Genomic DNA, 27368 nt, shown 5'->3' with positions numbered 1-27368 from the left:
GTTGATGCAAACTGCCAAGAATTGAGCGGTTTGCACAAAATGAGTTAAGGAAGTTTATAGAGCGAAATGTTATTCGTATTAAGAAGCTATGAAGAAAAAAAAGAAGGTGGCACGGTGAAGACGTTGCGTCACGCAGAAACTCCCTACCAGTGATAAGCGTATCACCTGAAAAATGTGCTTCTTTTAAAGCATATCCGAATACTGACGCCGCCAATGAAAGTATTAGTAGCATTCTTAGCACCATGATTCGCACCCTTCTATTCCTCATTGTAATGGAAATAAACTGTTTTGACAGCAGCAGCAATCCTGTGGTCGTGGTTGTTGTAGTTGTGACCTCAAATAATGGCTAATACTTTTTTTTAATTCGAAACATTGATCTGCACCATAAAGCGTTTGGTGTGTGTAAGTTATATACACATGTTCATTTGGTTACCATCGACGAAATCCAATAAGGATCTGTGGTGTGGACCATAGATCCGCAGATGGTAGTCAGGTGGGCGCCTCGGGTGTAGCCCGCTTTCCACAGGTAGTGGCGCCTTTAAGAGTTCTGTCCGGGACACCGCACCTCTTGCGGCTCGTACCCGTGGTTCCTATAGCGTCGCTGCTGTTGCTGCCGTGACACGTTCTCAAGGCAAGTGCGGGAGCGCGAGCTGAAGAAGAAGTCGTGTCACGCGAGCAGCGAGCACCCCGTCGGCTTCCTCAATGACGGACGCGGAGCCCTCCTCGAGAGCCGGAGCACCGAGCCCCGCGATCCCTTCGAGGCCTAACTCCGTCATCGCCGCCGTGCTGTAAGCTCGCTTTCTCGCCAATCGTACGCAGCCACCGCGTGGCTACGGTGGGCTTGAGCACGCCGGACACGCACGTCCGGCGAGCCCTTGCCCTATTTCAGTATACGCATAATTCAGCATAAGTCCAACTATCAGTAATTTTAAAGAAAGGCTATGCTGTAGCTACGCAAGTGCTCTTTGCACATGTGGTTTGTGCGCTTTGGCGGACACAATTTTTGCGGACAAGTAGAGTCAATAAATGCAAAATAGCTAACATTTGTTGATTAACTTGGTTAATTTTTACGATTATGGTGTATATTTATATTAGGTATTTGAAGACAATCGTATTCGATGACGACTCAATTTTGTTGGATACTTCTAGAGCGCTAGTGTTCCAAAATATTTATCAATAAATTTTGCACTCAGTACGCAAATTTTGCATTCGGAGCTGAGAGTCTAGACACAAAGAACCCCCCCCTATGTGACGTAGCTGATCTTTTTATATAGCACGTCAGTCTAGAAGCAGACGGAAGCTGTAACAGCTGCGCTCCTGCACTCAGTTGTAAAAAAAAAAAAAAAGAGAGAGATTGGCGGCCACCTTTGCCCCAAAATTGGTTGCGCCGCATGGAGGGTTCGTACTTGTATCGATATTCCCGCATCCGAAGGGCGCAATTAACGCAATACGCGTTAGAATTGATAATGGACGTCTCGCAACGCAAGCGCTTTACATGTGTCAAATCAAATGTCATGTTGCAGAGGATTGGGCAACATGCGACAATCCTCCCTGAACGGCTACTTTCTGCAGCCGCCGGCAGGCGTGTATAGGCACCGGGCGGCCGTTGTAAGGCGCCAGCGGCGCGCCGGCGATATGCTGGGGAACAGCGCCGCGAACGGCAGCTGTCGGAGCACTGGCATGTGAAGCAGACGACGGGACGAAGGCGCTCGGTGCTTCCTGTGATTTGGCACTGCGGGTTTTAAGGGCTGACGCACCGGAAAACGCATTTTCGTGTGTCTGCTTTTGAGAAAGGTCGTCACCTGTACGAGGCAGATCACATTCGTGGCATCAAGTAGTATATAAAGCAGAAAACGAGCGCAAATTGCGATGCAAATGCACCACGCGAACGGAGCTCCGCGGCAAGCTAAGACATGGAACTCCAGCAGTTATATTCCAGCTGTTATTTTGCTGTGCACATTAACATTCTCGCGTATTTAATCATGTAGATAGGCGAAGAACACAAAAATTATGGACAGAAAAAAAAATAGGAGACGTAGGTCTTCCTTATTCTGTTTCTTGACCTGCTTCGCCGATCGTACATGTGTCAGTAAGTTCCCGTTCTCTGTCCGTTGTAGTTCTTTTATCTTTGCAATGCTTCCCCATTCTTAATTGCTTATAAACTAGCCCAATCTTCAGTCACGGTTCATTTTATATTGCTTAGCGCGACGGGAGACGTCGATGGCGGCGAGTGTGAACACGCGACTGCGTGGCCGTTCCTCGTCGATGCACAGCACAGGGCGCAATTAACTAGGAAGGCAATACATTAAAAGCGATACACTTAAGACGGCAAAATGAAGTGTTCGCCTTCGGTTTCCGGAGCCGATGCGGAGGCGAAGACAGGCAAATGGAGCTCTTGCGTGAGCGAAACTCGCAACGCTCTTTTATTAAAGCGCTTACCAAATACATGTGTGCCCAGCAAATCAGCGCGCGGCTGCCACCGTTTTTTTTTTCTTCTTCTTTATGCGCGCCGTCATGTTGCAGAGGTTCTCGCTTTCACTCTATACCACAATGATTGCAAAAAGCGCTGGCGACCATGGCAACAATTGTGAGCACTGAACGCGCTGTTGCCTATATGAAGCGACAATCCTCCCTGACGCGATGCCGCGATGAACAACGATTGAATTGAATGGGCTACTTTCTGTTGGTGCACCCAAAAACGCAGCCGTGGCCGGCTCCAGCTGCGCGCGGCCCGGCGCCACATGCCATTACTTTCGCGGCGCCGCCGCATGAAGGCGCCACCAGTCCAAATTCATCCCGCGCCCGGTGCCTATAGCACCGTCGCGACAGCAGCCTGCGTCCCTGTAATCGAAGCCAACTTTGCATTCATTTTCGTTAAAAGCAGGCAATTAACTATGGCTAGTGTTACACTGACCGACGTAGACTCCAACATGCGATCTTTCTGCTAAATTTGAGCAAGAACAGTGCAGCGGTATAAACGCAAAACCTTTTTTCAAACATTTCAAGCGACATATTATGCACGTCCATATACGTGTGCGCGTCCCCCCATCTACACGTGCAGGCTGGAGATACCGTGGGAGTGCCTCGCGCTGGTCGTGCTGCTGGCGATCAGCCTTTGCACGGGCTTGTCGCTGGCGGTGCACGCACTGTGGACGCGCTACTCCGACCACGGGTCCCGTGCGGCGGCCGAGGCGCGCCTGTCCAGTAGCGGCGACTTCCGCTCCTACGCGGCCGCCACCGACGCCGTTCAGTGCGCGTCCGTCACACGGTGTGTTCCGCTACTACAGCTGCATAAGTACTTCCAGGAAACTTGATACTGAATGCTGGACACCTAATTACTAGATACGTAGTATTGGGTGCGCGCTGCATACGTAAGGGTTATATATCTTGTAATGCTGTGAGCTGGAAGAGCGCAACATGTAGCCATTAGTAACATCTGCTTCGACCATCGTTGACTATTCGAGAAAAGCTATGCCACGTTGTCTAATTAGTTACTGGTTATATTTGAAAACTTCAGCAGGCGTCCTATCCATACATTCGTACTGTTGTAACTGGACATCTCTCTCGAAACTGTTATTCAAGTGAAAAAGAATGCGCCCCGCTAGTGAAATATTGTTACTCTATTTGAAATGCCGCCTCTTTACGCCTTAGTGGGCTTTCTTTGAAACGTTGGGGAAAAAACACGCCAATGGTAGCGCGCAGCAAACAAATGAAAGTGATGTTTTGAATGTGTTCAAACACTTACTCTTTGACAAAGTTTACCACATATATTTGATCAAAAGATTATCAAAAGGTTATCGCACGCTCCACAGTTAACAGCCCTACAAAACCGCAATGAACGCTGGTGAAGGTTTTTATTAGTTAGAACACATAATACATATGTTTATGCTGTACTGTAAGAAAGGGAAGTTCTCGCAACTACTTTTGCGAAAGTTACATTTCTTAAAATTATATTTCACTCCCTTCAGTTTTCCTGCACACCAGGGAAGTACGTTAACTCAAGTTGGGTGTGAGAAGAGTACACTTGCATTACTAGAGAGAATGCGGAGACCCTTCAAAGGGTAAATATAGTACAAACACACCATCAGCATCATCATATCATCATTATCATCAACCTAATGTATGCTCACAGGAGTACGAACACCTCTCTCAGCGATCTTACGAAAGCTTACTCCATCTTATGCCTGAAAAAGCTTTCTTATATCGTCACTCCACCTAATAATATGCCATCCTCGATGGCCTTCTCGCTTCCTTGTCCTCAATTATTTTACCCTTCATGACAGGTTATCACAGGTTATCACCGGTTGTACAGAACAGGCACTTATTCCTGCGTAAAAAAATTACCGGCACTTCATTTTTCTTAGTATGAAAATAGATGCACCCTCACGCATCCTCTCATTTTCTTTCTTTTTTTTTTTCATGCAATCTGAGCGCAGGTTCATCTTCGAGCGCAACGGGTCGGTGGCAGACGCTGCCATTGCGACGTTCCTTTGCGCATGCGTCGTGCTGCCCCATGCTGTCGGCCTGGGCGGCGGATTCATTGCGCTCATCTACGACAGGTTGAGTATCCTTTCCACCTATCTTTCCCCTATGTCGTTTAGTGCCGCTATCCCCTTACTGAAAAAAAAATAGCATCGTCATCACAGGAAGGAAAATGCGACGCACGTTCTGGACGCTCAGGAGGTGGCCCCTTTGGCAGCCAGGCCTGACATGTTCATTCAGAACACGGACGAGGCACTCGTGGGTAAGAGCTCGTTTGTAACCACGCCCTGATTGCAAAAATCGCTGCTTACTCCAAGCAATCGACATGCAGTTCAGATTTATGAAACTACGCGTAGTGACTGCATGCACAGCAAGACGCCTCATTTAGCTTCCATAGCCGCCTTATTCTCACCAACTTGCACTCGTTTTGCCTCTTAAAAAAAGTAACGATACGAAGTGACGTTAAAAAAATAACGTAAGCCTGTTCGCTCGTATTATATGTCCGGCAAGCAGAAATATACGAGCAAGAAATGCAGAGTACACGCAGAAAAAAGTGACGCTGCAACGACAGCTGTAAGACACCAAGCAGCGTGTATGCTTTTGCATAAAAGTCGTTTGAAGCTTGTCTGTAAGCCGTTTGTAACCCGCTTGTAACTCGTCTGTAACCCGTATCTACCTGTAACTGGCGCGCCCACTTCCGAGTGGATAAGGGTTGAACAAAAAGCTACTCAGCAACGATTAAAAAAGAAACAACAGCGATTAACAGATGTTTACGAGCCTCAAAGTAAAGCGGAGCATAAAGTGCCGCTTATAAAGGAAAGTAACGCGGACGCAGAGCTCTGACCAAGCCAGTAGCATGAAAAATGTCACCAAGCGGACAATCTGTTGGAGCGAAGCTTCAAGAACGACCCTATGTGTCATAGTTTTGTGTGCTATGGACAAATATTTATATATGCGGAAAGCAAGCAGTATAAAAAGTCATTACCATTCATAAGCACATGAAAAAAATGTGGAGGAACCATCGGTGATGATTGCCAATATAAGCGAATAGCCGAACGCTTCTGGAGAGCTATTCGCTTTTTATAGGAATGGCGCCCTTGACGGCGAATATTTGGTGTAATGAGAATACTTAGGAAGCGTTCATTGTCGCATTGGTGATTCCGCAGAGAAGTGATCCGTTAACCAGCACATCTTTTAGATAGACTGCAATTGAGTCAAAAAGGGCCATTCGTCGACGAACAGGCCCCTCAACTCGGTTGCGCTGCTGTACGCGCCCTTTGAATTGGCGCTTTTGTATCGGTGGTGAAATTCCGACCACTAAAACGGACGAAAGAGCCAAAGAAAGCTATTCGCTTTTAAAATTTCGTCAAAATTTTGCCATGTAAGTGTAGGCCTTGACAACGTTTCTAAAGCTCTTGCTCGTATGAAGCAGGCACCCTTTAAATCGTGCTTCTTTGCATGAACAGCGTCTATGTGGGGAAGCCAGCTTATGTATTCTCCCGTATTCTTGTTTACGCTACAATAAACTGCACTCGAACTTCGTGTCTGTCCTAGTCGCCTCCACTTTCATTTCCCGCTTCAGCTCTATTCCTATATAATACCCACTATTCAGATACTAAGCCGATAGCATTCGGAAATTTCTAATCCAGCTGACATCTGCAGTCGCCTCCATATTATTTCGGACTGCATCTCGCTTCATCAGCGATTTCTTGACGCGCCATTTCTTCGGCAGGTGGCCGTGCAGTGGCCGTTCCTGGCGTGGTTCACGGTCTGGGCGAACTGCACCGGCGCTTCGGCCGGCTGCCATGGGCCGAGCTGTTCACGCCCGCGGTGAACCTTGCGCGGTTCGGCTTTCCCGTGGGTCCGGAGCTCGCCGCGGCCCTGGCCGGCGCCCGGTCCATGTTCGAAACGAACCTCCGGGTCCGGGCTCACTTCTGGAACGAGGTATCCAACTTGCCCTACAAGGAAGGGGAGACGCTGAAGCAGCCACTGCTGGCCGACACCCTGGAGGCAATATCCAACGACAGCGCCGGCGCCTTCTATCACGGCAAAATCGCCAGGGTTCTCGTCAGTGATCTGAGAAGCATCGGTAAGGACTTACGCAAAATAACAACTGCGAATTACTGTAGCCTGCAGCCTAAATTTACAGATATGACAAAGACACAGCACGAGACATGGCTCTGAAATTCACTTTATATAATGAGAAGGATCTCGTAAGTGAAGCCGAGGCTGATGACGTAACGTGTGCAGGCTCAATATAAACAAATCGTATTTTAGAAATCGGCTGAAACTAGAATGACCTTTCGAGTAAACTGTGCTGATAAACGATCCAGCACGCTTGAAATCTGCCGTCGAGTGTGCAGACTCATCCTCGTAACATCGTCGCCGTCAATTACACCCTTCGCATGTTTACTCCTCATGACATAACCCCGAGGTAGAACCCCTCAGTTATCAATAGATAAATCCATCATGGGAAGGCAACAAGGTCTGCCCCCGTTTAACTATGACAGGCTACCTTTAATGGAATATAGGTTAATATGAGTATTTATTCAATTTGCACAATATAGTAATTTTGTGATGAGCCTCTCTCTGGGGTACTGACTGAAAACGTCGATGCAGAAGATTTTGTATGAAACACACTGGCACTGACAAGTTTGCGACAAACGCACGAGAAATGTAAGCTTAGTATGCACCCATTTATTGCTGCATAATTGTTTTAAGCTGGATTAATATGGCTAAAATGAAAATAATAGTAAGCACCAGTGAGGCTCTTGGAGTGGCCACTTTCAATAAACTAGAAAGGATTTAGTGACGGACGTTGTAAGGGCTTGCCAATGAGCGGTGTTTTTAAATTTTTAGCCAGTGCAAAAAAATAATTAAAGCGACTAATGAGGCGAGGGTACATGAAGAACGCAGGACATAATTCTTACAAGCTACAAGCGTTAGTTTAGAAATACATACAAATCAACTTATACCTTACGATTTACTTGGTCTACAAATAATTTTACTATTTAACTTGACTCTATCGCATAACAAGTTAACTTTTAACTTCGTCCCGCGTTTTGATTCAAACAGCTTACTACTAAATAACCATACAACTCGCAAGTTCTAATTACGAGTTAGAAGTTCAGCGCCTGTCCTGTAGCCATCTTCGCTCCTGTCTGAAAAGCGACAATTGGAAGGGTTCTTCTCTGCGCCTCTCCCTCAGCGCACTTCGCAGGCGGCATCCTGACACAGCGGGACCTGCGCACGTACACGTCCAAGTGGCGGGCGCCCGTCGAGTCTGAGCTTGTGGACGGCTCGCGGCTACAGAGCGCGCCCGCGCCCAGCTCGGGCCCCGTGCTGCTGTACGCAGCCGCGCTGCTCAATCACATGCGTGCGCCGCACTCTCAGGAGCTGCTCTTCCACCGCATGGTGGAGAGCTTCAAGTACGCGTACGCCAAGTTCAACGAGCTCTCCGACGAGGACTTCGCCAACTTGTCCGCGGTACCTGTGTTCAACGGTTTTCAGAGCGTGAAATGTGTACAGAGTGTTGCATAAGTAGACGCGCTAGATATACATGGCTTTCCTATAGCGAAACCACTCTATGATTTCCGCTCAACTTTGGCGCAGCTGATGTAGGCACAAAGGGCAGTGGGGTTAGTTTAATACCACGTTTGTGAATAACACTTTCTTGTTTTGTTCATGGAAAAGCCCAAAGTGCCCATCGTCTGCGGCAACAAAAAAAATGCAGATTTTGGTGCAAAAGTATACGGTGACGCCATCTGCAACCACTTCGGTGAAAGTCCCGTTTCACCGCACTGATGACAGATGGCGCCACCATTATTTTTCAGCGAAAGTGACATTATTTAGTGGCGTCGCTGCAGCTAACACGCCCTTCAGATTTAATTGCAAATGAAACAGGCAAGTAAACTGGACACATAACAAAATGGTAACTTTGCAAAATTTGAGCGGAACTTAGTTAATGGTTTATCTAGAAGAGGCAAACCTGGCAATCCTATTTACGCAATACTCGGTACAGTGCAGACCACTCTTAAGGGGAACAAACTAGCGCAGAGTATGTGCGAATGTTTACTTTTGGCAAGTGTGGAAGCACTTTGCTTTGCTGAAAACTTGTGATTGGTAGCGCTGCCACCTTATCCCTGTGCAGGGCATCTACATAGCTTCAGTCGTCTCATTAGGCTGGAGTGCCAACAAATTGAGGGCTGCGCATTACAGTGTTCCCTTAGTAGATGTTGCCGCCTATTGATTGTTGGGACTATAGGTTCAGATGGGATAAACAAAAAAACATGAAGGAAAGCGCACGCTGTATGTAGGCTTCATATAGGCTAGAAAGAAAAACAAGAAACTTATCAAGGCAATTTGATATAAAACACTACTGTATACAATACGTGTATACTCAATGCAAAAAGAATTCGCTGTTTTGTGACCTCCTAGTTTTCGAGCAGCCTGTTATCAGACAGTTGTACGCAACCAGCTCTCTGCCCCATATGCATTTGCGTGCGTAAAAGTTGGGTGTCACATGTAATACTTAGTGTCAGTCGGCACCATCTGGGACCCTTTCAAGTAGCTGTGTTTCCCCCAGTTAGTAAAGGACGCAGCGAACAAAATTCCCAGAAAACCCCTAGATCTTCACAAAGTAGCAAAAGGCTTTGATTTCGCCTTGGACAATAACTTCATCGTTCCATTTAGTGTGGGCCAGGAGCAGCTATAGCAGGCCACGCGCGCGACCCGATCTTCCTAAATCAACCCACGCTAGTGCTGCTGCATATTAAATGCTCGCGCAAGCTTGGTGTCCCGTCCTCTCCGTTTAAAGCAGACCGTGATGCCCAATTGCGCTCGCAGAGCATGCGCAGCATCACCTCTGTGGAGCACGTACGGCGCACGCTGAGCCTGATCGACGACCAGCGCACGTACGACGACCCCCGGCACTACGGGCTGCACCGGCTCGGTCGCATGCAGCACGGCTCTTCGCACTTCGCCTTCCTAGGGGCCGCTGGTGACGCGGTCTCCATGACAGGCTCCCTCGGAGAGCAGTACGTTTGGCTTTTCTTCTTTTCCATTTTTTAAAAATAAAGCTATCTTCGCAATCATATCGATATTCGACCGAGTTGGTACGGTAACATACTTTTGTTGCAACGCGAAAGAACGAAGACGTAGAACGAGATACACAGGACGATTGCTGACTCTCACCTGAAGTCATTATTTAAAAAGATCGTATATATAAGTGATTGCAACACGCATATAATTCAAAGGAACACGTGGTCAGACACAAATACAAAGATTAACAAAGCGTAAAAGTTAAAAGAAAGCAAAAATCAAACATCAAAAATTGCCAATAATTATTGCTTCCCGAAAGATTTCACGCCAGTAATACTCACCGAACGACTTTGTCTGCACGGCATACGATGTCACATTGCCCCATCTTTTCAATTAAATCAATTAAATGGTGTGCCTTAACGTTCAGAAATTACACAGCAGGTCATCAGGGATGCCATATTTGAGGGCTTTGGAATAATTGTGGTTACCTGGGGTACATTAACGTGCACCTAATCTAAGTACACAAAGGCTATTATTTTTTTCATTTCGTTTTCAATTAAATACGAACGCCGCGGCCGGGAATCAAACCCGAGACCTCGCGCTAGGAGCACGGAACGCCGTAGCAACTGAGCCACAACGTCGGGTGGATCTTACTAATGCCTCCACTTCGCGCGTTCTACCCGAGAGCAGCTTCGGCGCTCGGTGCGTGTCCCCGACGCTGGGCGTGGTTCTCAACAACCACATGTCCGAGTTCACGCTACCGAGGCCCCCGATGCCGGGCTACCAGCCCAACGAGAACAACTACATCGAGCCCGGCAAGCGACCCGTCACCGCCATGGCACCCGGCCTGCTGGTCGACCGCCGAGGCGACGTGCAGCTCGTCATAGGCGCCTCCGGGGGAGCGCGCATCGTCAGCTCGGCTGCGTCCGTGAGTTGTGTATAAATTGCTACGCATTTATTTTAATGGCGCAAGAACAGACGTCACACAGAAAAACGCGACACACTGGCACAAGCGCCGTTACCAACTGCGCAATGAAAGCTCGACCGCGTCCGTGAACTGTGTATAAATTATAGATTATTTTAACCACGCGAAAACAGACATCACACACAAAAAACGCGACACACACATGCGCCGCTACCAACTGTTCATTGAAAGGAAGGCGTAAAAAAAGTTAGTTGCGTATTCTTGCTTTTATTTCTTGCGCAATGAACAGCCCAGATGTATTAACGACTGCTGGAGCGAGCACTCAAGCAATCTGAGCAAATGAGATGGTGTGCATCATGCCACAAACTGCGAAACGTGCTCTTGGGAGTTTTGATTTTCGCGTGCCAGAATACTGCACTAAAGCGGGGGAAAAGAGTGCGATCACTGTTAGAAGCTTTCTATATAAATATTAAAAATGACAGGCTTGTGTTACTGACACATCAGTTTATTTATTTGTTTATTTATTTATTGCGATAGAAATTATATGGTTACTCCAGGCGCATTTCTGCCGTCGGCGTCGCTGCCGCCGTGCTGTTCCGTATAAAGTCCAAGGGCGATAACATCGCCGCTGCGTACCGTATGCTGCATGTGCGAGTGAAAGCGGGGAGGAAGCGTGCCGTCTTCTATCGCACGCAAGGCACTTGGGGGAGGTGAGGGAGGGTGCGTTCTACCCCGGTAGCTGCTGCGTATATATGGCGCGTCCGCGCGGGCACTATATCTTGAAAGCGAACTGCGATGACGACGACGACGAGGCGCCGACCAGTGCCCATAGCTTCGTGTGCGCTGTGTTTTCGCCGCTTAGTTCGCGTTCACGCGAGAGGCAGCACGAAGGTGGTCAATTCACTCGCTGCTGAAGCAACGCTTCCTCACTCCAGCGTTTTGACAGCGAGTTCCCGCGGTCATCGAGTGAGATGTGTTCATGTTTGCTTGTGCGCGCATGGCACAATGCTTGTTAATTTGGTTAGTAAGCGAATTTTTACAAGTTTGTACGGCCGACAAAACTACTATCCTTACTTCGTATAGCTGTCTGCTAATTTCCTATCGCAATTCGATGCTTCGCCTTTCGGGCGAAACTGCAACTTTTAAGTGCGAAGCACTTTAGGGGCGCGGGCTGTCGGCCGGCGGCGTCCGTCGTGATCACGCTCGGGAACAAGTGCTCAAAACAGGGTCAAAACAAGTGCACAATTGATCAACACCGATTCAAAATAAATTAAAATGATTAGGAATAATTTAAAAGATACGAATGCTCATGAACAAACTGCACCAACACAACTTTCTTAAATCACTTCTATAACTATCATCAGCAAAGCCTTTGGCTGCATGTGCGTGGCGGTTTCCCACCAGTTGTACTTTAGCACATGTGTCGAAACGGATGATGGATTGCTAAACACAAGATAACCTCACGATAAAACAAGATAAACACAAGGGAAACACCGGCGAATCTCTGCTTCGCACTTCCCCAGCTTTCACGTTGAGTGGAACTGCATTACCGCCGAGTTTACCAAGGCCACTGTCCCGGACCGGTACCCACTTTTTTTTTATTCTACGATGGTAGACTCCTTTGACACATTCGCCCAATGAAAATAGCGAATCCATGCACCAAGACGTATGGAATGTCTATGTATTGCGCATGCGAGAAAAATATTCGCTCTTACGACGCCTTCCTTTCATTAAACATTTGGTAGTGGCACCAGTGGCACTTGTGTCGTGTTTTGTGTGCGGTGTCTGCTTTCGCACCGTTAAACGAATGCATGTTAAACCGCACCAACTTGCTCACCGACAAGTACTTTTGCGTATTAATGTTACCAGCCATAAAATTTATGACAATTTTATTGCCATTGGCGAAGTGGCGACAAAAAAATTGTGGCTTCTCTGCTCTGAAAACTGTCGTCGGTTTGTCCGAGTACGGAACAGAAGGACGCCTGTCGTACGCTCAACATAGCTTTTATTGATTTATTAAATTAAGACGACGTTGATTTCAAGCACAAACGTTTGACGCCATTTCCGCAAGTGGACCCCGCTCTCGTTTTCAATTTTATCGCGGGATAACGCTGCGTTGTGCTGCAGGTGATCCACAACATCGTGCGCCGCGACATGAGCGTCGAAGAGGCCATCGAGGCTCCGCGCCTGCACCACCAGCTGCTGCCCAACGTGGTCGTCTACGAGCGGCGCTTCTCCGAGGTACACGACCTCCGTGCACGGGACATTCGATGACAGCCATTTAAAACTAATGTAACAGCTGTATTATCCATTGAAACTACGCAATAGTGCAGCTGCTTTCTTCAGACGGTCCGCAAGCAAGAATCCAAACGGACATAATCCAAGAGCACCAACTGAAGTTCAGGTTTTAGTTATTCATTCTAGGAATCAATACGATGTTAAAAAGTTGAAAACCATCATTCTCTTAACGAAAGCTATTCTGCAAAGTTGGATACCTTGTCAGCAGATCTACGGACTGGAATACTTGCCGTTAAAATGCCCTTATTTCGATTTGGCGTACTCAGTACCAAATCGTATACGACGCCGCAAGGTCACTCCTAAAATATGATCTACGGATGAGTGATGTGGCATTTTGATTTACGTGGTGTTCCAGCGAGCCTGTACTAAGTGAAAGTAATTGAAATTTTAATGACCAATACTCCGAACTTCGGACTCGTTGCCAATAATTCATGAATGTAGTTGAAATTTTAATGACAATACTCCGAACTTTGAACTCGTTGCCAATAATTCACGAAATGAGTTCGCTGCGAATGTCTGTCTGCTTCATTCGGTAGCGCAAGCGTAATCTGTTAAGCCGTTATTGTCAATGAACACGTTTGCTTAATACGTACTAGGAAGTCCTTCCTTTCGTGTTCGCCTGACAAAATAATGCGTCGCTACATTATTTCTTCGCGCATAACTTATGCGGATGACATCGCGCTGACCTCGACATTCAGGTCACGAGCGTGATGAAATATCACGTTTTAATACGGTACAGCGATCTTCCTATGCCTATCACCACTGTGAAATCTTTGCGTGGGACTCTAATATGTCGTCCGTGACATCCCGAACGGAAGAAAAAAAAAAGGAAGCTCTGCTGGGCCACGCAAACCACAAGACATTCAGCACGATAGCAGCAGGGCTGAAGAACGTGCGTCTTCTCGCATTCAGATGTAGGATATAGAAGCACATGACTGGCCAAGGACCGTTAGTATAGCGGTCTTGTAAGCAGCATGCCACAAGAGGAGCAGTGCGCAAGCAGTGTCGTCTTATCGGTCTGTGTGTTACGCATTTGGCGCGATAGAGAACGTGCGCGGTACCGACGACGAGACACCCTTAATATTTTTGAAAACTCAATTTATCAGCTTAAATCGCGTCAAATCACCAAATTTTGAAACATTAGCTTTCGACACCCAGCATAACGCTGACACTTGTTGCATCCAGCGTCGATCTGAACTTTGCACGTGTCCCTTCCCTGGCGGTGCAGGAGTTGCTCGAGTCCCTCCGACGGCGGGGTCACGTGGTAAAGCCCATGGAGCGGCGACCAGCCGCGGTCAACGCCATCGCCCGCGCGCAGGACCGCGTCATCTACGCGGTCGCCGACTTCCGCAAGGGCGGCATCGTCGACGGATACTGACGGGCGCCGCCCATTTCCCTCTTCACCCATTTCATTTGTCGTTGATTTATGAATATCTTTCGTTCATTTCATTATTACATCTGCCCATATGTTCGGTTGACGTCTATGGGCGGCGAAATCGGCACCGCATCACTAGTGCCCTGACCAGCACGTCGGTGCTGTACGAATCTATAGGTGCTTTCGTCGCTTTCGCGATAGAATTTTGGTTGCGTGACTGGTACGCAAAAGTACATTTAGTTCTAATTGACGTGCAAATAAATCTGACGCGATCTTCAATAATATCTTATGCTCATGACCAGCACATAATTGTGCGAGACATATTACTGGTTTAGGAAATAACTTAAATCGTTTGTCCCTATTCCCACGCGCCAAAGCTTTGCAACACAGTCAACACGCGCATACATGTACACGGTGCTGAAACGTTTCGCAGATAAACAGTCAGCGATGGGCCGCGCTATGACAGGTTCTCTTGTTTCATTCGTACATTGGGAGGACGCTTCAGCTTCGCCTTTAAGCGTGAAACGCGATAGCATTCAAAGATCCATGACTGTTCTCGCGCTTCCCGGGAAGTGCAGCTTATGTAACCGTAATGTTTACCGGGAAACGCTGGCGGCGAACGCTATGCAAGAAGGCGAGCTTTTTGGCAAAAACGCGGCTTCTTTCGTGGGCCGATCTTCAGTTGGTGTTTCGCACTTTTGACATTTCAGTCTGAGAAGATTTAACATAAAAGGCATGCGCTGTCGTTTTTTTTTTTCCATGACATTTGTTTGTGGGCCGTCATTCTCAAAATTTCGAGGAATAACGAATGTAAGAAAAGGTATGAGCAACTTAAGTGATAGAAGAACAACTGCAGCTTTCTTTCTTTTTTCCACCATCCACAGACGGCGTAGGGAGCCTACATACAAGCGCTGTTTTTGTATGTAGGCTCCCTAAGACTGCGAGATGGCGAGCGCCATCTGCATGGTGGTGTTGCAAGTAAACGAGTTGGGGGCGCCGCTCTGAGTGGCAGAAACGCTGGAAAAGTGGTTTGAGTTTCCGCGTAACAGAATTATGTTCTCTCCTATATTCAAATTACAAATTATTCAGAAGGCGAGGCTGAAATACGGTTCCAAGCCAATTAGCAGTGATATCAATTAGGGTCGTAAGATTGAAGCGCAACTACAACTCGCGAGACAAAACACTAGCTGTTTAAAATTATGCATCCAATGAAAACATTTGAAAAAGTACAATTTCATTATAATAGCAAAATGTGAAGTCTCAGGCTGTTTGCTTCCATCCACGAGTAATTGCGAATACTGTGCAGGCTTTCTGAAGTTTGCTCGTGGCGATGCGCGCTGATATATGCCGAGATTGTATTACCGTATTTAACGCTGTTATATCGTCAAAACTCTTATGCGTGGCCAATTATAAGATTTGATCAGTAACATTATTTTTGAGCTACCTATTTACTAATATGTTTGATATGTCTTCAGTACCAGAGAAAAACGACAGGTGGCACGTGTGCTGTGTTAGTGAAGATTAAAGTGTGGTTTTTGTGAATCATTTCAATGTAATGTTAATTTTGTCTTAACAACGAAATAACAGATGTGTGTTGGTACTAAGGACACATCGATATGCTACTTCGTTCAAAATCTGGGTAAACCCATTGTTCTGAACTCATGCAAAACTATCAAGGCTAACCAGTGTAATACGCGCCGTTATGGAGTGAGGTCTATAAATATAGATGAGTGTATTTAGGTTAGATTGTGACGCGATGTTGTGGCGAATGTTTTCACTTATTGCGCTTCATTTGTATCGGGTGCTCAGTATATGCGATGTCATAGCGATGTGATGTGAGCTGGCGCAGTAGACTACGTACTTGGCACAACAAGCCGCCATTGCAGACGTATGGGCTTCTATGGCACCTTCGCTACCATGCGTACATATACCTTGCATATACTATAAGCACATTATAGCTTCCTGCTGAGCTGCTGTGTGACTATGCATTGGCCTGAGCGGAATGGGCAGTAAAGCTATAATGTCAAGCTAATGTTAATAATTCGCCGGGCGCCTACCAATACCGACAGGTGTTCCCGTCGGTCTCATCGCATGCTCCATCGTGGTGCCACGCCTGCAAAGCCACTAGCAGCGTTCTTCATCACGCCAGCGTAAGGTCTCTACGCAAGCGTTGTGAGATGCCTGCTAGTTGTCAGGGCGATGTTTCTTCTACAGCCCACTTTAGAAGTTGTCTTGCGTGCTCCGTGGCGGCAACATGTCGCAGCCGCTTATAAGGCAGCGATTAAACCTTGCTATCGCGCTCAATGCTTCGCTCTTCGGTCGAAACTGCCAATTTTCCACGGTGATCTGCTTTCAAGGAGGCGTTCGCGCCTTTAGGTGGCACCGGCACTCTTCGTAGCAGTGAAAACAAAAGTAAATTATGAAAAGCATTGAAAAACACTGAATATAGCCAATGAGCACGAAAACGTTCTGCACGAGCAAAGAATATACGCTGTCTCGACCCTACGACCACAATCTCACAGACATGAGTGAGTTTATTGAATAATGCCTAGAAACATTGCCCCACGGGAAGACGGGGGGGGGGGGGGGGGGGGGGGATCATTGGGCTGGCACAACGGCAGGCGCTGCCTGTTCCTTCTCATGGGCCCGCCAGTGATCCGGTGCCGTAGACAGGCAGTAGAACGCGTGCATCCTGGACAGCACGAACGCCTGCAGAACGAGGGCGGCGACGCCGTTCTAAACGCTGCGCCAAGTTTCTTTATTTACCGCGGGATGAAGGAATCTAAGACGCGGCAAAGGAATCTACTTTTCGTCGACACTTTCAGTGCAAAGTTAAAAAGCTATTCGCGGCCAGCAAGCTCACTGCTGATAAAATTGGACCTGCCCAGCTGACGCAGAGTGCATCCTTTTACGACAGCACGAACGCCTGCAGAACGAGGGCGACGACGCCGTTCTAAACGCTGCGCCAAGTTTCTTTATTTACCGCGGGATGAAGGAATCTAAGACGCGGCAAAGGAATCTACTTTTCGTCGACACTTTCAGTGCAAAGTTAAAAAGCTATTCGCGGCCAGCAAGCTCACTGCTGATAAAATTGGACCTGCCCAGCTGACGCAGAGTGCATCCTTTTACGACAGTGAATGTCATACCGTAAGAATAAATTGCTTCTTTCTGTTCTGTCTCACGAACATCGACCAGGTGCAACGCTGCTGGTGTAGAGAGGGGTATTCTGCAAGTGTCCACCTCATGGACATCTCCATTTCGTCTGCTGCTGAAGTTCTGATTGGCTAGACTTGGGAACGCGGCAGAAGGAGACAGGCGTCCCCAGCCAATCAGAACTTCAGCAGCAGACAAAATGGACATGTCCATGAGGTGGACACTAACAGAATACCCCCTGGACCCGCAGCGCGGTGGCTATGACGCCGCGCTGTTGAGCACGATCGAGGTCGGTGGTTCGATTCCCGGACGCGGCGGTCGCATACTGATGGGGGAAACCCGCAAAAATGTTCGTGCTACTAGATTTTACGAGTAAGTGTGCGTTAAAGAACCCTGGGTAGTCAAAATTAACCCGGAGCCGTCCAGTGCGGCGCCAGCTTTGGGACGTCTGCAATAACTCCCCAATTATTTTAACACTGTGGGAAACTTACGCAACGATTGAGCAAGCAATGCACCGCTCTCATTTATCTTCGCTTGAATAAGCAATGCACGACCAGTGCCCAGCGAAAAGTAAAGCGAATGTCATGCTTCCTAAGTGTGCTTAAAGCGGTGAAAAAGTGTCAGCTCACCTCACCAAGGAGCCAGGCTGTAGCGCTAGCTATTCTTGTACTGTGTGAAAACTGCAAGACGAAAAAAAAAATGTCACAGTTTCACCCGAAAGTCGAAGCGTCAATTGCGATAGCAACTTAGGTAGAGAGCTATACGGTGTAAGGATAGTAGTTTTATCAGCTGTATAAACGTGGACATGCAGCAACACCAGCAACGCGCAGAACAGTTGTCGACGCCGTCGCGCGCGACGCCGAACGCGTTGTCGAACGCGCGCGGCGTTGGTGACGTTGGTGTCGCAGAACGCGCGTTTGTTCTCCGCAGTGCGTTCGCTCCCCGTGAAAGCGCGCGTCCCTCACGCCCTTTCACTCACACATACAGCGTCCGGCGCGCGGCGACGATTTCATCGCTGTTGACGTCATACGGAACCTCACGGCGACGGCAACGACGACGCCGACGGCAGAAATCCTCTTTGAGTGTCCATATAATTGATATCGCAATAAAACAGAATCGTGATCGGCCTCAGATTAACACATGATTTCAAAGCAAATGAAACAGGTGCTAAGAGGTTTATTAGCAGCGGACGCAGGCGAACGGGCAGCAGTCACAAGCGTTCGGGCAAGGGATAGCAACCACGAGCTCGTGCCGGTGGCGATGCTGCTGAGGCGCAGGCTACTCTTCTTCATTACAATCGCCCTCCACAGAAAAAGGTGCCTATCCTGGCGGCTTAAAGCGAAGACACTACTGTTGGGTCGTAGTACGGCTTAATGCGACAGACGTTGACAAGTTCGCGGCTGCAATGGCACAGGTCTGTCGATGGCGTGAGGGGCTCCACGAGGTAATTGACGGAGGACGTTTGCTGCAGAACGCGGTAGTACAGTGTACTAGAACTCTTCTAGTACACTGTAGTGGTAGGGTCCGAGGTATTTTGCGACAAGTTTTGCGGAGCGGCCGGGTGTGGTAGCGGATACCCGAAGCCAGACCAAAGAGCAAGGGGAAAAGTTGGTGCAGAACGGTCGGCACGTTGACGGGATTGCTGCTGCCACTGGTCCTCGGTGGAAAAAGAGCGCGCAAGCTGGCGGCATTCCTCATGTCGAGCAGCTTCAGACAGCGGAGTACTTTCGGACCCATCAGGTTTATATGAAAGAATTGTATCAAACTAATTAGATGGTTCTCGACCGTATAGGAGAAAGTACGGGGAAAATCCAGTAGTTGCTTGGACCGCAGTATTGGGCCGCTGCTGAGGCGCAGGCTACTCTTCTTCATTACACAGGGTTGAACCAAGTTGAGGTGTTCCAAAATTCACGGTTTCGGCGCATGCATTTATCTTTGTAAACGTTATTCACGCGCTTTCATGTTAACTTGATAACGTAGGGCTGTCAGCGCAGTCAGTTAACCTTGGTTACACCTTACTTTGCTGTGTAATTTTCATCAGCCGTCACGGCTTCAAGGTGTAAACGAGTAATTAGTGAGTGAGTGAGTGAGTGAGTGAATAAACGTAATTAGTAATTAGTAACTAGTAATTAGTGAGTGCATACCGTGTCTGCTGCACCCAGGAAGGACATCAGGTTCTCGGGCTGAAAGCGATGAAGAAAAGTTGTGTGTTAACGGAAGTTCATTGAATTTCTAAGAACAATGAGTTACATTTCTTAGCGCCGAATGCTGCATGTACATGTGATCGCAGGTCAGCAGAACACTCACTCACTGAATTTTTTTTTTTTTTGAGGATACGCACTCGCTCGCACTCACACTCATGCCTATAGTACACTCATACTCATCAGTAGCACTCCTTCATGGTCAAACTCACGTCCACTAACTCTTACCAGCACCCATCCACATTCGCACTCAGGTCCACTAACACACACCAACATTCGCTAACGCTCATACTCACACCTACTCGCCCTCACTGGCATTCACTCGCACTAACAGTCACATCAACTCACACTCACCTGCACTCACGCCCATACTCACACCCTTACCGTCACTGACTCGCACTCGCGACTGTGAAGTGAGTGAGTGAGTGAGTGAGTGAGTGAGTGAGTGAGTGAGTGAGTGAGTGAGTGAGTGAGTGAGTGAGTGAGTGAGTGAGTGAGTGAGTGAGTGAGTGAGTGAGTGAGTGAGTGAGTGAGTGAGTGAGTGAGTGAGTGAGTGAGTGAGTGAGTGAGTGAGTGAGTGAGTGAGTGAGTGAGTGAGTGAGTGAGTGAGTGAGTGAGTGAGTGAGTGAGTGAGTGAGTGAGTGAGTGAGTGAGTGAGTGAGTGAGTGAGTGAGTGAGTGAGTGAGTGAGTGAGTGAGTGAGTGAGCGAGCATGTCAGCCTATAATGTACACCTATCTAATAAACATTTATATGCGTGAGAGACACATGAGTTCTTGGGTGAGCATTTACACGCTTGGAGACAGCCGCATGGAGGTGTCGCTTAGATGTCTCATGATATAAAACATTGAATGGCGTCATACTAACCTAAACACACATAAATACTCGGTTATTAATGTCCACAGTACTTGCATTCCTGAGCGAAGCACCTAGTATACACGCACGCAGACTAAATTATCTTCAGCGCAAGCAGACTATATAACATTTTAGCCGAAGAAAAACAAAAACTTCACTCAAAAGTTAATTCACATGCAGTACAGCCAATAGATTTATTATCTCACGCGCACTGAAACCGCGCATTTCGGTGTGGACGGTGGAACAATCAGAAGGTTCTAGACTTGTAGCTCTTCTATATCAAAGGGATAATTCAACTTCGCAGGGCGGAACACTTTGTGCTGCTTATCTCGATACAGATCCTGATAACGTCAAGTGTCATTGCAGTATACGAACACTAACTGCAACCGCCGTGTGCTTCACTCTGATAAGTTTTCTAGAAATGGCCCGTTGTTCCACCGATTCGATAAATACGCGAGGGAGCTTGGTTGATTTGGACAACTGACCATCAATCATGTGCATGAGTCTATATTATGTTGCAATGAATGCGAACGTGCCACTGTCGCGCTTTCCAAAAAAACACTGTCATCCACGCATAGGTTCTCGTCGTAAGTTCCTGAAAATCATTTCAGGTATTATATTCAAGAACCTGGACACGACAAAGTTCCCCAATAATGTTGCTTTTAAAGAGAATGCTTTCTGAGACTATTTCGGCCTTTTCGTGGTGGGTCGGTGGCACGACGGTAGGTAGATCTTAGGGAAGGGAAGAGAAATGCACCAAGGGAAAGGGCATGTGTTCAGACGGCCGAGGGGAAAAAGTGGAGGAGGGAGGCTGTCGCTCGCTCGTTCAGGCAATATTGTTACGTGCTATTCCTCGCTATATATTCGCTATACGCGCTATATATTCGCTAACCATTGGCAATCATTGTCGATGGTTGCCGCATTTTTTGGAAGGGCTCTATAACAACGACCTGCAGCGTACCCAAGGATTGCCTGTGTTACAAAAACTGTGTTAAACCCCTAGCACACTAGCAATGCGACCCGAAGAGCTTCCACTTAGAATATTACAAAACATAATAGACATACATTTTTAAAGGCTATAAGATATCAGTTATTATAGCAGCGACGCCGCACTGATACATGACAGGAACATCTATGACGCCTGTTCACGTACAGGGAAAGTGGTTATTGAGTACACACAAGTCACAATATCAAGGGTGCAGGAAGATTTGTATGAAAAGTCCATTCATCGCAACCTCTCTAGGGCGTGACATCGCGCCACCTACGAACAAACTCCTTCCTACACCTCAACCAGGAAATACATCCAACACTCTACTCATATAAATGCCCACACTGTGACGCATACGCATCACTCTCGTACCTCTTGGTCCCGTCCCTGCACAGCAACGCCACCTACATCCAACATCTAACACCAGAACATTTAGAGGATGTGCTGTTCAGCTCAGACCCGCGTGACCAGCGACAGCTGCATGGTGTGGCGAGCGGGATCGGGGCACAGCCACAGCCGCAGCATCCCTGGCGCAAGCAGGAACACAAAAAGCCAGCTTGGTTTTAGAGCGCAGCGCCCGTTGTCTGTGGCGAGCGTCGGCGTAACGGAGCGAACGAGCACAGCGAAGGATGAAAGAGCGAACGCGGAGCGCAGCGGGGGACGAACGACGGCGATCGTGAAGACAGCGCGAGGAGGAAAGCGGAGGAGGAGGGTAGGGCGAAAGCTTGAGAAGAAAAGCGTAGCGCCGCGCTAGACGGGTTCTGCGGCGACGATGGCTACGAGATGGTCCCATGAGTAGCGCGCGTCGTCTGTATGGAAACGAAGCACTGCGGCGCTGCCTGAGCGGAGGTATGTCTGCGGCGGCTGCTGTGAATCGCGCCCACGCGTCACCCACGCGCTGCCTCTCGCGATCTCTCGATTAGCGAGGCAGTCGCGCGTGCCACACTTCGCTACGTTTGCAACGTGCCGCACGAGACAAATTGTCCGCGCCAGCCAATATATTGCGAAATAAAAACACGTACGGAGCTGTGCTCAAATTGCACATTAGGGAGCATAGTAATCGTCGGTGATTTTTTTTTCTTTTCTTGGCTGAAATAAAAGTTATTTCCTCCACCACCTCCTGTTATGAAAGACACGCCCTGCAAATTATAACCTGCCATTATGCTCCACATAGAGGTTCCGCAGGACACAGGGTCAAAACCTCTGTTAGAACTCGTTAAATATTGTCGTAAATCCACTACGAGCTCACTGAGAAAATTTCATGCGCCATTCTAAAAAGAAGTCATCATCCACAAAACACGCATCCTTCTCATTAAACGAGATAGAAATAGACTACATGTAACAAATAAATACGCTAAAATTGCAGCGCTGTGAACATTTCAAGTCGCAGATCAAAGAAAACCGACGTCCCTCTCTTCAGCATTTTAGCTTCGAAAATTGTTGTGACCGTTCTGGCCGTCGTGAACCAGCAGATCGAACTGCACATGTCGTTCCGTTAAAATTGAAAGCAGGCTCGTCGCCCTCACCATGATGACCGTCTCGTACAGAACGCATCCGTACGCGTACATCACGTTGCCGACAGCCCGAAGGAGAATCCACGCGAAGGCGACCTTCATGCCTTTGGTCCGCGCCTGCGTAGAAATAACAAGGCACCTAATATTGAGAAACCGTGACAGACGCTAGTTAACTATAGTGCATTTCCTCATATTTGCGTTAAATCCGAGGACACGACGAAAAATCCGAGGACACACTTAAGCACTTCTTATGAGTTATGAATGCGAAACCATTAATGTCCAATTGAACGCCGCTGAGCGGTCCTTCGAGTTTCGCGCTGCGAGTAATGTACCATAGCGGCACGTGCTGCCCGAGCCAGGAAGCAGCGGCAGCCTGCGGTGCTGGCTCAGGCCCCGCGTGCTGGCATCCGCGAGCAAAAGGGAGGCTGATATGCCCTCTCCGCTCACGCAACAGCTAGCACGCTACCATATGACACGAGCGCGCCTCGGCTGGAGCCGAGCTACAGCGTACTAGAATTCTAGTACGCTGTAGCCGAGCGGGCGAAAACACCTGCTGAATCGTAGAGAGAGAGAGAGAGATTGTGGTTGTGAAGAGGAAATAGCGCCTCTTCCTCTTCACAACCACAATCTCTCTCTCTACGATTCAGCAGGTGTTTTCGCCCGCTCGGCTCCGTCGAGGCGCGCTCGTGACATATGGCGTCGCAGCCAATGGGACTTTAGGTGCTGTTTCGCTGCTACAGACTACAGACGCCGGCTTTTTCGCGCTGAATGGGCCATTTGACGCTTTGCATCAATAAAAACTAAAAAAGGAAAAGATAATGTTGAAATGTTGCGACAGAATCTGCAAGCATTACTTAGCCTCTTTTCAAAGACACACGTGATCATGGGTTGTAAGCCACATGCCACCGTCATTAATAAGGAAGAGGGGTTATATAGGACGGAGAACAAGTGTGCTCCTTGGCTTACCTGGCTGGCTGACACGATCCACCAAGCGCACATCGAGATCGTGATCACGCGCACGGTGCCGTTGATAATGGCCCTGAAGTACTCCGAATAGTGGTCTGCGCGAAACACGAGAAGCGCCGCAAAATGCCGTGGTTTGTTCAACTCGTTGTATGACTGAACAAACAGGATCAATATTATCATAAATAAATTTCAAGACATCAGTCAGAATCGGTACTCGCACCGACAGCCTGAGTAAGCAGTATTGGACTTATGGAAATAAACTCGCCGGAAACACATTTTCAGTTCGAAGTTATTTTCAGGTGGCGTCAATGTATACAGTGTGTTGACGCAGTGGGAGGCAGCAACGAATATTAACCGTTAAAACGGTAATTTTATGGGTAGGTTGGTGTGCCATTCTCGAGAAGAGCAGCGTGAAACACAAATACAACAGAAGCACGGACACGGCGCTTGCTACGAACAGAAATATATTGTTTAGATTAGTACACCTCGAAAGCAAACGTGGTCCCACAAACGCTCGTGGTCTCGACGTGCCGCGAGGACCGTCTTGAGCTGCCAATACAGGCGCTCGACCATACCGTTAGCGCACAGATGGCAAGAAGTATAGTGCGACAGTGCTTGACGCCAAGAATGCAGGAAATCGCGGTAAAAAGTTGACAGTCACTTAAGTATCCTTACGTGATTTGAATGCGAAAGCATGAGGACCTGTCTAAGTTATCACCGTAACTTAAAACTCCACCTTAATCCACCTTGCTCTAACTTGTACCAATCTTAATCCACCTTAATACACCTTAATCCACTTTATTCCACCTTAATTCACTTTAATCCACCTTAATACAATTACGGGAATCGGTCAGGTCGGCCTTTTGGGTGTGGGCCACGGCGTCCGGTCCAGACCGTGGCTGTTCACCGTGGGATTTCGCAGTGCGAGCGCAGCAGGTCCAGCGCCGGGAACGTGAAGTCTTCACTTGGTCACGTGAGTCTTCTTGCCATCTGATGTTAACGCCCGACACCGGATTTTTTGCTTCATGGGGCATATAAGGCTTTCGCCTTAATGGCACCGATTCAAACGGCCGTCCGTGGTCAGTAGTTAATAGCTGGACAGCCGAAACGCGAAACCCAGGCAGAGACAATGCGCGTGCCACTGTCTCCGCAGTGATGTCGACAATGGAGAGTGCCTCGAGCGGGCCAATCCGGAATAGCCTCTGCGACCCATATACCACTACTGAAATATCGGCCTGAGTTACTAGTCATCGAAAAGATTCGTATTGACTACATCTGAACAAATGGGGAGGCGGGATGCGGCTACAAATAGGTTCAGTTTACACATTTCTATATTAGCTTCTTTTTAGCAGAAATCTGTGTGAAAGTAAATTTTTTCCCCCTGGCATTATAACAAATCCTGTATACTTTCTGCATTGTGCAAGTATTGTTTTCTTGATGTGAAAACGTTGACATTTCGGCCGCTAGCAAAAAAAAAAAAAAAAAAAACTTTCAGGACGTGTGCTATATCGATGAGTCGAGGGCTGAAAAGAAATTTCAGAAGTTTACCACTTGGATTGTGACTTACCAGTTTCTGGCATTTCAAAAATGGTTGCTAGACTGTACGTAGTCTCGCCTACCAATGCCAGGAAGTTGGCCACCTTGAATGCAGAGAATAGTGCATAATGCTTAGCACCCGAGTTTGTTGGATGCATATCCAAAAAAAAAAAAATATTTCCAGCAGAAAACACTGACACTGTGTAGCGTGTCTTCTTTTCTGGTGTCAATACCAGTGTCTTCTGCTGGAATTCATCTTGCAGAAGCGCAGCACACGTGAGACATAGATACCAACTGCAAGAGCTACAGCCTCGTAAATACAGCAGTTTTATCATAGCTTAAGCAAGTAAGGCTAGTAAAGCGGCAGGATACCATCTGCCATCTGCGCCTATAAACTGTCAGTCGAGCAATTACAAGAAGCTGTCCTAGACGATTAAGCTTAACACTTACCACGGGGTCGTGTTCACTGTCTTGGTGAGCACTACTAAGCACCACGGAATGTGTTTTTCAAATAGTAACATAAGCTAGAATCTAGCTAATATCTAGATGAGATAAATTAAGCAAACGTATTGCCACAATGTGCAGTGCAGGTGAGATTGTCGACACAGCACCGGTTCTAGCTGCGCTCTGTTAGTGATAGTACTACTATTTCATGTGTATAACACGATCTCCGCGTGACAACAGAATTCCCGTTCAGAGTGCCGTAACATGATTTACACATGATGAAGCCTTACATGTTTTATGCAAGAAATATTTCAAGAGCATACGACGAGTGGTTCGGCATACGTGATATAGTCTGCATACTACCAGAGCGTCCGCAGCGCAAATTAATGATCATCCTTGCGGTTGTTTCATGCCAGATAAAGCCAAGCTTACCCCGTAGATGAAGACAACAAAGCCCACGCTGGGCATCTGACAACATGATCCTAAGAACATGGCGTGTGTCTTGATCGGCGTGATCTACAACCGTTCGGAAAAGAGAAGGCCGTTCTGAAACACGTTTACTTCTTCGGTCACGTGCAGGCACAAGAATGATGATGATCATGATAATGATGATGAAGATGATGATCTAAAGAAGGAAAACGAATGGGGGCGCACAAACAGCAGGTGTACGAACTTGGCTGTGGAACTCGATAGAAAAATAATACCATCTACGGTGGTGGGCCACGAACCGAGTGGTAATACGATAAAAAAAAAAAAATACTGGCTGCTACTGCTAGGTATGAACTTGGTTGCTGCTAGGTCTTAACTTGGTTTAACTTAACTACCTATGTAGGAAGATATTCTCGAGCGATCATTTTCGGAGATACTTCCCTTTCGCGACATTTCGCGTGACTAGCGCTAGACGCGTGGGCGCCTACGAGCGACAGCGCTCCTGGCATGCCACAAACGCAGGCAGGCTAACCAAGTTTGGTACAGTGCCAAGAACGCTGTCGCTTGCCGACGCCGAATGCGTTGGAGGCTAGCCGCTCGATATAAATCGGCCAACTTCGCTGTGTCTTGAGCTTTGCTCGGCCTAGTGCAAGCTTTCGCTTTTTTATCTCTCTCCTGGCTCAGCGCGCCGCGGAGAGAAGAGAGGCAGGGGTCGGGAAGGCAGGATTCATAGAGCACTGCATGGGCCCGGGCCGACCCGAAAGCCCGGGCCGGGCCGGGCCGTCCGAAGCGTTTGTCGGCGGGCTCGGGCCGGGCCCGGGCCGGGCTCGGGCTTGAGGCCGCGGGTCCGGACCGGACTCGGGCTTGAAGCCAGGGGCCCGGTGCTCGCCTTGAGACCGGGGGTACGCGGGTTCGAATCCCGCCTCGGCAAGAAAGTTTATAGGATAGGAATAAACTTCATTTGTCCAACGGTTATTGCTGTTGGTGCCCGGAGCTAGGCTGCCAGGGGTCCATCGCTGGAGGAAAATCTTCCGAGATCCCCGGTAACGGCCGTGACCCGCTGGACGGCCCACTCCTGGTCTTCGCTGAGGCGACGCGTGCAGCGCGGGCCACAGGCGGTGCAGGTGTTAGGGGTTGGTGAAAGTTTCCTCATAGTTTCTTGGT

At 48.1% G+C, this 27368-nt stretch overlaps 2 protein-coding genes across 4 annotated transcripts; one reads left to right on the top strand and one right to left on the bottom strand.

Moving 5' to 3' along the window:
* Positions 1-702: 702 nt before the first annotated feature.
* Positions 703-4793, top strand: LOC119445212 (glutathione hydrolase 7-like). Its single transcript, XM_049664924.1, has 3 exons — positions 703-788; positions 3062-3268; positions 4437-4793. Exons 1-3 carry the CDS (start codon positions 703-705, stop codon positions 4630-4632), a joined length of 489 nt encoding a protein of 162 aa, XP_049520881.1. The 3' UTR covers positions 4633-4793.
* Positions 4794-5997: 1204 nt separating this feature from the next.
* Positions 5998-26315, bottom strand: LOC119446652 (uncharacterized). 3 transcript variants are annotated; one of them, XM_049665078.1, is made up of 7 exons: positions 26208-26315; positions 25363-25435; positions 23796-23890; positions 22842-22946; positions 19418-19456; positions 17903-17953; positions 5998-6440 (listed from the first exon to the last, which is right to left on the bottom strand). In XM_049665078.1, the coding sequence occupies exons 1-7, from the start codon at positions 26265-26267 to the stop codon at positions 6411-6413; spliced, it is 453 nt and encodes a 150-aa protein (XP_049521035.1). In that variant the 5' UTR covers positions 26268-26315; the 3' UTR covers positions 5998-6410. The 3 variants fall into 3 exon arrangements, with proteins under 3 accessions (XP_049521035.1, XP_037567071.1, XP_049521036.1); XM_037711143.2 differs by lacking the exon at positions 5998-6440 and adding an exon at positions 16702-16829; XM_049665079.1 differs by lacking the exons at positions 5998-6440; positions 25363-25435 and adding an exon at positions 16702-16829 and having other exon boundaries at positions 26208-26290.
* Between the last annotated feature and the right edge of the window lie 1053 nt (positions 26316-27368).

The sequence above is a fragment of the Dermacentor silvarum genome, chromosome 3, assembly GCF_013339745.2.
Source record: "Dermacentor silvarum isolate Dsil-2018 chromosome 3, BIME_Dsil_1.4, whole genome shotgun sequence".
Taxonomy (NCBI): Eukaryota; Metazoa; Arthropoda; class Arachnida; order Ixodida; family Ixodidae; genus Dermacentor; species Dermacentor silvarum.
The sequence above is the reverse complement of the archived record's forward strand: the minus strand, read 5'-3'. Positions and strand labels throughout refer to the sequence as shown.

What these genes read in the sequence shown, in the direction of transcription:
- LOC119445212 (XM_049664924.1), top strand. Translation starts at nt 703, where the DNA reads ATGACGGACGCGGAGCCCTCCTCGAGAGCCGGAGCACCGAGCCCCGCG. An exon ending in TCCGTCATCGCCGCCGTGCT is followed by an intron (nt 789 to 3,061) that starts GTAAGCTCGCTT and finishes CTACACGTGCAG; the next exon opens with GCTGGAGATACCGTGGGAGT. An exon ending in CAGTGCGCGTCCGTCACACG is followed by an intron (nt 3,269 to 4,436) that starts GTGTGTTCCGCT and finishes ATCTGAGCGCAG; the next exon opens with GTTCATCTTCGAGCGCAACG.
- LOC119446652 (XM_037711143.2), bottom strand. Translation starts at nt 26,267, where the DNA reads ATGTTCTTAGGATCATGTTGTCAGATGCCCAGCGTGGGCTTTGTTGTC. An exon ending in GGATCGTGTCAGCCAGCCAG is followed by an intron (nt 22,947 to 23,795) that starts GTAAGCCAAGGA and finishes ATTTCTACGCAG; the next exon opens with GCGCGGACCAAAGGCATGAA. An exon ending in TGTACGAGACGGTCATCATG is followed by an intron (nt 19,457 to 22,841) that starts GTGAGGGCGACG and finishes CATCGCTTTCAG; the next exon opens with CCCGAGAACCTGATGTCCTT.